The sequence below is a fragment of the Vigna umbellata genome, chromosome 4 (assembly GCF_029865625.1).
Source record: "Vigna umbellata cultivar VRB3 chromosome 4, Vumbellata_1.0, whole genome shotgun sequence".
In the NCBI taxonomy this organism is placed as follows: Eukaryota; Viridiplantae; Streptophyta; class Magnoliopsida; order Fabales; family Fabaceae; genus Vigna; species Vigna umbellata.
The window spans coordinates 50,006,392-50,014,029 of record NC_142168.1 but is presented as its reverse complement, the minus strand read 5'-3'; the positions used below and the strand labels follow the sequence as shown (position 1 = coordinate 50,014,029).

Here is a 7,638-nt window from a genome sequence, read left to right as displayed (position 1 = left end):
CAAGTGTTACTAATATGGAAATCGTGTTTTATTCTGATTTTCGACCACTTTCCTTATTACTTTCGTCGTGGCACTATAGCTGTTGTTCCGCCCAACTACACCATCGTCCACATTGGCTCCACCAGCGGATCACGACGTTGCTAGTCTAGCATCCAACCGGATGCTCCGTCATGCGGTCTTCACGATTTCATATTTGTGTTTTGCCATGTCATAGTGAGAGGAAAAAATTAATTAAATGTTTGATAAACATGTCACCATGAAGGTTAGTACTGATTCCGCCAGCTTGCAAAGAAGCCATGAATGTTGAACAAAAAAAGGTGTCTAAAATAGATTAAAACAAAAATGTGTGATGGTGTGATGCTATCCATTACCATGATGGTTATTATAATCCTGGACAAGGACCTACCAGGAAATACTCTAACAAATCCATCAGCTTTCCCAATCAGTTCATCAACTGGAAGAGATGAAACAAAATCATCCTTGCAAAGTAATGAAGAAGATGGGTACCTGTTTGTTCCCATCCCAAGCCTTCGGCCAGTTTCCTTGGCAATTGCAAGCTGATCACCTAAAAAATAAGAAACCCACAAACAGTTTCTAAGCTACATGATTTCCTTTACAGTATGAAAAACACGAACTACAAGAAAGAGTGGTCTCCCTCTAATCTTACACTCTACTTTAATTTACAACAAATGCACTAAAGTCATTCAGCTTAATCCGCACAACACCAAAGTCGTGTAAAGCATGCTGGACTTCATCTTAAAACACTGGTGACTGCAAATAAAATAAAGAAAACCAGAAACGGAGTAGGCTAATCAAAGTCGTGTGTAGAACATGCAAGTTCCAGTAACATTGTAGTCGTGTTGGCCTACCTACTAGAAAGCATGACTACTTCACAATGAAAGTGTGCATACAAATACGGCATCCAGATTTTTATTTTCTTTTTAAATTGTCCATTTTTGTAAAATTGAAAACAAATTACATCAGTTTGGTGAATTTTCCCATTGTATAATATATCATAATCTACCATAGTCAATTATTTTATATAACTCAATGTTTGTTGTGTTCCTTGGTGCAATGTAATATATACATCGCACACAATCATCACTTCCTTCCCAATCTGTAGTACATCTTTATTAATAAACATAACGTGAATAACAGAAAAATTGTCTAAGAGTCTACAGACCCTTTATGCCTCTTTTATGAGCAATGAACTGCTCATAATACATAAAACAGAAATTGTTTTGTGATGCACCGCAGGAACACAGACCTCAGTTCATACACCTCACTCCTGAATCTGGACAGGCTCAAAACCCCTATCAATTGAAGCCTTCACAGCATCCACTACGAGTTGAGTTTTCCTACTAATGGTTGGCCACTTCTTCTCGGGTTTTGCTTTCTTGAATTTGATATCTGCCACCAAACGGGCAAGCTCATTTACCATAAGAGCCTCCTGAGGTATGTCAGTTTCTATTATACGCTTGATTGGCTGTGGAACCCACTTTGTAACAGCTTCATCAACACCTGGTTCTGTAGCTGCATAAAATGATGCTTCATTTTCTTCATATGGGAGAACGAAGTCATGAACATGTAGCGTTCCTTTTGTCCCTAGAGCAGTTATATCCGTTGACATGTAGGACAAGAAGGAGCAATAAAAGGTTGCTGCTTTTCCATCTTCCCAGTACAAAGTAGCCCCACAAGCCAATATCACCCCAACTTGATTACGCTCAGGGTTGCGCGAGGCGATAACAGTTTTTGGTAGTTCATAGTTGGCAGCCCACAGTATTGCCCTAAGACAGTACCAACCTGCATCGCCAAGAGCACCAAGAGCATCAAGATCTGGCTTCACACGAATGTCATTCTCAAGAAAATCGGCACTAGCCCTGAACGTAAAATTGGAGTGAATCTGGGAAAGTAAATGAAATGATGGTCAATGCAGAACATTATTGCATAATACAGCACTCCCCCTCCCCAATACTAACATGGCCAAGAGTCTAAGTCTCTAAGGAATGTCTTTTAACCTGTCTTTTCATTTACAACTGCCATGTAAAGTCCAATCAATATGCATTAGAGATCCTTATTTCCCTTGATTACTTACGTGTGACCGAGATTAAAATCAGTCATAAAATTTGCCAAGAAATCTATTGGAGAAAAAAAAAAGACCCTTTGAAAATAGATGTTCAACCAAATCTTACCCTTAATAAAATAATAATATTTTTACTTTAATAGTTTATTCACCCTAAATTATTTCATATTTTAAAATAAAAATTATCATGTAATTGGTGCTGAATGAATATTTAATAGGTGTTTAAAAAAACAATAACATCTTTACTGATAAAGTTCATCTACCCCCAAAATATTTCATAGTTTAAAATAAAATTTGTTGTGTTATTTGTGTTTAATAAGAAAAGCTGAAAATGATGCCAACAAAAAAACAATATTGAATTTGAAACAGGTTCATACCGATCTGAGCTGGCCAAAACGGTTTACGTCGGAGAGAAACTCCTTCATGTTCGAGGTGCGAGGGTGGTGCATCCACATGGTACCGTCCATGAGCTGCACTCCATTGGATTCGCACGCCGCGATGATCTCGTCAAACTCAGCAACATTAAGAGCAACTGGCTTCTCAAGCAGCACGTGCTTCTTCTTGCTGGCGGCGAGCACGGCCCAGCGCACGTGCAGGCTGGTGGGGAGCGGCAGGTAGACGACGTCGACCTCGGGATCATCGAGGACGGCCTCATATGAACCGTACACCTTGGCGGCGGCGGGGAAGCCGTTGGCGGCGGCGAAGGTGCGGGCCTTGTCGATGGAGCGGCTTCCGACGGTGTGCAGGACAGCGTTGGATGCGAGCGCGACGGCGCGGGAGACCCTGCGCCCAATTCTGGCGCAGCCGATGAAGCCGAAACGGATTTTGGGGGTTTCCGCCATTTTGAGAGTTGAAGTGTGGAGACGAAAGGGATTTGGAGCGAGGCAGTGTCCGTGAATAAGGGTTGTTTGCTTTTCAAGAAATTACACCATTCCCAGTGTTAGTTAGTATGAGACCTTGCAGTTCTAGATTTTACCCTGTGCATGCAATTCAGCAGTAGCAATGATTCGTTGACTCATCTTCCAACATTATAAATTTTTATTTTATTATTGTTACTACTGAGGGCGGTGTAACCGACCGGGAGTGTGCAGACGTGTCCGATTGGGTCTCTCAAGTATAATATGTTCGATCGAGTTTCTTGAGTTTAATATGACCGATCGAGCGAGTTTAGAGACAACAGTTGAATCTCATGAATGTGTAATTAATGAGGTAACGGTCGTTGTCGATATTTAAGATTAGCATTGAAAGCCTTAAAAGGTAAATCATATAAATAGCAATAGAAGGAGAATGTAAACTCTCTGTTTTTCGATAATTACATAGACTTACAAAGACCAATTCTGACTTGAGCGTCGGAGTGTTTTTTGCAGGTCACCCCGGACGGAGGTAGGAGGAGTTTTCCCCGGTACCATTCAGCAAAAACAATTATAATATAATATTTAATTATAAAATGATATTCTATTATGATATAATATTTTATTAAAAAAAGTAGTTGTATAATGGAATTAATTTATAAATGATAATGTCAAATTACTCTTTCCCTCGCCTCGCTGACCAATGATAAACTTACCTGCTTCAAACTTAAAAAAAAAACATGTCTATTTTTAACTGACCATATCATAAGTACATGTCCCTTGACCCCGACAAACCACACCAAACGAATCTCAATTCTTACACATTTCTAAACTTATTTCTTCTCTATTTCCATCTTTCTCTCTTTTTTTTCTTCGGAAACGAAACAACCCCAGAAACAACGAAAACAGAACAACTATATTTGTCTGTATATTATCTACTTTATGTATGTTTTTGCAAAAACGACTCAAGGTTTAAAAGATTTTAAACAAATTTAAAAATAATATTTTTGTCTAAAACAATTAATATTAAAAAGTTTGTTGAAATTTTTTTTCATAGAGATTTAAAGTAATTAGTACTTCAAAAAAATTGATGTATTTTTTCCTTTAAAGCTTAAAGCAATGACTTTGCTTAGACCTTGAGTCGATCTGTGTTTATGTCTCTGTATGAGTTTGTATCTATGTTTGTATTTAAGTTTGTGACGTGTGTTTGTGTGAGTTTGTATATATCTCTTTCTTTAATTATTTGTGTTTTTCTAATTATTTGTGTTTGTGACTCTAATTGATATTAAAGTTGTCATGTCAAGTTATTTTCAGAGTTGTTTGATCGTAGGATAATCTTTAAAAGAAGTTGGAAATTTTGATTGTGTTTTTTCTTTACTAGTTTCATTTATTGGTTACATTTTTCTTCTATCTCTAGAGTTTGAGATTTAGTTCTTTCACCTCACTAACATTTCGTTTTTCAATTTCTAATTGTTATTTTCTTTTTAAGAGAGTCAATGTTGTTCTTTAATGGTAGCACGTTTCTCTTAGCATTTTCTTTTTCAATACAAATTCTCAAAAATCTCAAACAAATTTAATATCACTTCATTTATTTCTACTCCCAATAATTTGTTATCATTCTTATACTTAGTTTCAATGAGCATTTGATAATGTATTCTTACTGATGGCATATTTCTTAGTTATGGCTCAAACACATTAAAAAAGAGTTAGAGTCATTTATGTAAGGTGAACCAAAACTTTATCTCTTAGGTTATCATGGAACACCTTTAGTAGATTAGAAATATTTATGCCTTGTATTAAGGGTCAAATAGTTAGGATTTTCTTTTAAGCCTTATATTAAGAACCAAGTATTATAGGATTTTCTAAAAGTAAGTAGCCACATGTCCTCTCTTTTTCACCAAGATTGAATCTTTTTAAATGTTTGCACCAAGGTAGCATTTTTAGGTTTTGTGTCAACACATTTTGGAGACACCTCCTATAAATAGAGGCGTCTCTCCCTTTTTGAGAATTATAATATTATGTTATCAAAATATTTGTTCAACCATATCTTGTCACAAGTCAATAGAGCATCTCATGTGGTTTCCTCTAGCCATCTTTCTCTAGAGTTGGTCCAACATCTCAAGAGAGCCATCAACCACCTTCATCCCACCACAAACACAACAAAACCGAGACATATCTTCTCATCCACCACCAACTTTCACGTTATTCTCCACCATAGACTCATTTTTTTGCTTTGACCCAACTTAGGTTGAGGAGGAGGCTATCATTTGGTATAAAGAGATTTGGTTCTACAAGAGCTAAGTTTCTTAGTCCTACCTATCTTATTACTTTTATTTGTTGTCCGTTTTTTTTTTCTTTATTGTCTCATATTCAAGTCCAAATTATGTGTTTTCATGGTTCTAATATTGTATTCTTTCTTTGGAACCATTTGCATACTTGCTTTAGGCTTCCATATATTTGTGTTGTGTTTTTATGTTTGCTGAGTCTTATTTCATGTTACCATTCGATCATATCAAGTTTGTTGGGTCATTTTTTATTTTGAAATCCATTCATGTTGTCTAGAGTCATGTTAGTCCCTACATGTCATTTTCTCTTAGTCTAGCTTTTGCAAAATCACAAAAATATATATTCAACTTGGTTTTCAAAACTGCACCATATACATCCATTTGAATGTTTTTACTTTACATTTTTGAGTTCATACTTGTCATTAGATCTTTGGAAAGTTCTTAGAGTTAAGTTTCTTATATGTTTGTTAAAGTTTCATACTCTATTTTTAATTATAGTAGGATTTCTTCCATTTTTTGTGCTTGAACTTTTGAGCTTTTGAAAAGAGTATATAAAACATTATGGTGTGTAGTGGTACTTATGTTAGGCTGAAAAACAAAACAAAAGAGAAGAGATAAAAGGTACAAAAGAAAAAGTATAAAAGGCAAAAAGTGAAAAGCAAAAGTGTGAAAGGGACCACTACCACTACCACTAACTTTGTGTGTGAACTCTTATGTTGATTTTGTGCACTATTTTAACATGAATGTACCTTTGTCCATCAACCTTGCATTCATTTATTTGATGCTAAAAGAGTGTCCATAGTAAACCATTAGCTCATTGCTTGTAAAGACAAAAAACACTCTTTTTCTACTATAGTTAATTTTTGTTTTGTACATCCATTCTAGTGTCTTTCTTTAGGTGTCTCTTTTATGTGCTTAACTTTGTTTCTAACCTTTATTTTCTTGCTTGTCTTCTTAATCATTTTCGATTTTTTCTCACATAAATCCCTTTTGAAGAGCTTTTGTTCATTTTGGCTTTTATTTACTTTTTCCTTGGTTTCTAGCTCTTAATTTTAGTTGATTTTTGGTGTAGAAAATCTTTTGGAGGAAAATCGAACCTAAAGATAGCATCTTAGGGGGGTGGAGACCTATTTATTTCTTGGAGCCTTGAGAAGGATACAAGAAGAGAATGAGTGAAACACCTTGGAGAGGAACAAACATCTGATTGTATTGTAATTGTTTGAGTTGTAAAATTATCTTGCTTTGCCTTGTAGCTTACGGTCTTGTTAGGTGTCTTGGAGGAGTCTTTGGTGCTCAATTCCATCTCCTAATAAGAACCTCTAAACCATATTTGAAAATGTTTTTAGTTGGTAAAGGTTTGAAGGTTCTAAAGTACCTTTTAACTTTATCGTTAGGCCGCATAATCTAATTTATTTACTTTCTTTAATTATTTATAACTTAGTGTGTGTCCACTTGTGTATCAAACCTAATTCCATTTGAGAAGTTTGGTGCAAGAGGGCTTGAGGTAAACTTTGGCTAAGAAAGGCTTGGATCTAAAGTATATCCTTTGTGATTCTCCTTCCTTTTCTGGAAGTGAACTTGAGCTTATTTTGCCTCCTTAAGTCCCTTAAGGAATTTATTTTTGAAATACAAGTTTGTTGTGCATTACATATTTTTAAAAACCCTAAGCATGAGTCAAACTCCTTTCTACCAAATTGGAAATGATTTTAGTAAAGAGGCCCCACCAATTTTAAATAATTTGTCCCAAGAACTAAAATCACTTAAACTTTGGAGGAAGCAAGAGACCATCCTAAAAGAAAAAGAAAATACTGAAAGGGGTACCCATCTTGCCATTATATAAGAATAGCTAAGAATACATAGACAAAAAGAAGAAAAGATTCAAGAAAAATTAAGGACTAAGAGCCATTCAAGGAGAAACTTCAAAACTTTCACACAACTCACACTATGAGGAGATAGTAGAATATTCAATAAATACTATCAACCTTTGATAACAGTTGAAAATATTGTTATTTGTGATGTAATTTTGATACTAAATGCACCCTTTTCTGCTTAGAAATTTGCTTGGAATCATGTTTTTTTGTTAAGTTGTGTGAATAAGAGAGTTGAGGTTGAATTTGATGGTTTTATGACTAATTCTCCTTATTTTGATAGAAAATGAGATAATATGGAAAGCAGGGATGAAGTGCTAAGGAGATGGAGCTTAGGAAGGCTTGGAAAAGCACCAAAAGGGAGGAATGCTTGAAGCTTGGGCGCCCTTTTTGGAGGCTTAAGCGTAGAAGAGTGTCGTGCACCGCCCAGGCGCCCCTTTTTGGGCGCTTGAGCGCCAGAAGCACGAAGCTTAGGCGCCATCTCTGAGGCTTGAGCGTAGAAGAGAATTGTGCATCGCTCGGCGCCCCTTTTTGGGCACTTGAGCGCCAGA

General features: G+C 36.1%; 1 protein-coding gene across 1 annotated transcript; it reads right to left on the bottom strand.

Moving 5' to 3' along the window:
* Window positions 1-1,031: 1,031 nt before the first annotated feature.
* LOC124829770 (putative oxidoreductase At4g09670) lies at window positions 1,032-3,025 on the bottom strand. The gene is made up of 2 exons (XM_047303333.2): window positions 2,461-3,025; window positions 1,032-1,903 (listed from the first exon to the last, which is right to left on the bottom strand). The coding sequence occupies exons 1-2, from the start codon at window positions 2,923-2,925 to the stop codon at window positions 1,283-1,285; spliced, it is 1,086 nt and encodes a 361-aa protein (XP_047159289.1). The 5' UTR covers window positions 2,926-3,025; the 3' UTR covers window positions 1,032-1,282.
* Window positions 3,026-7,638: the final 4,613 nt, after the last annotated feature.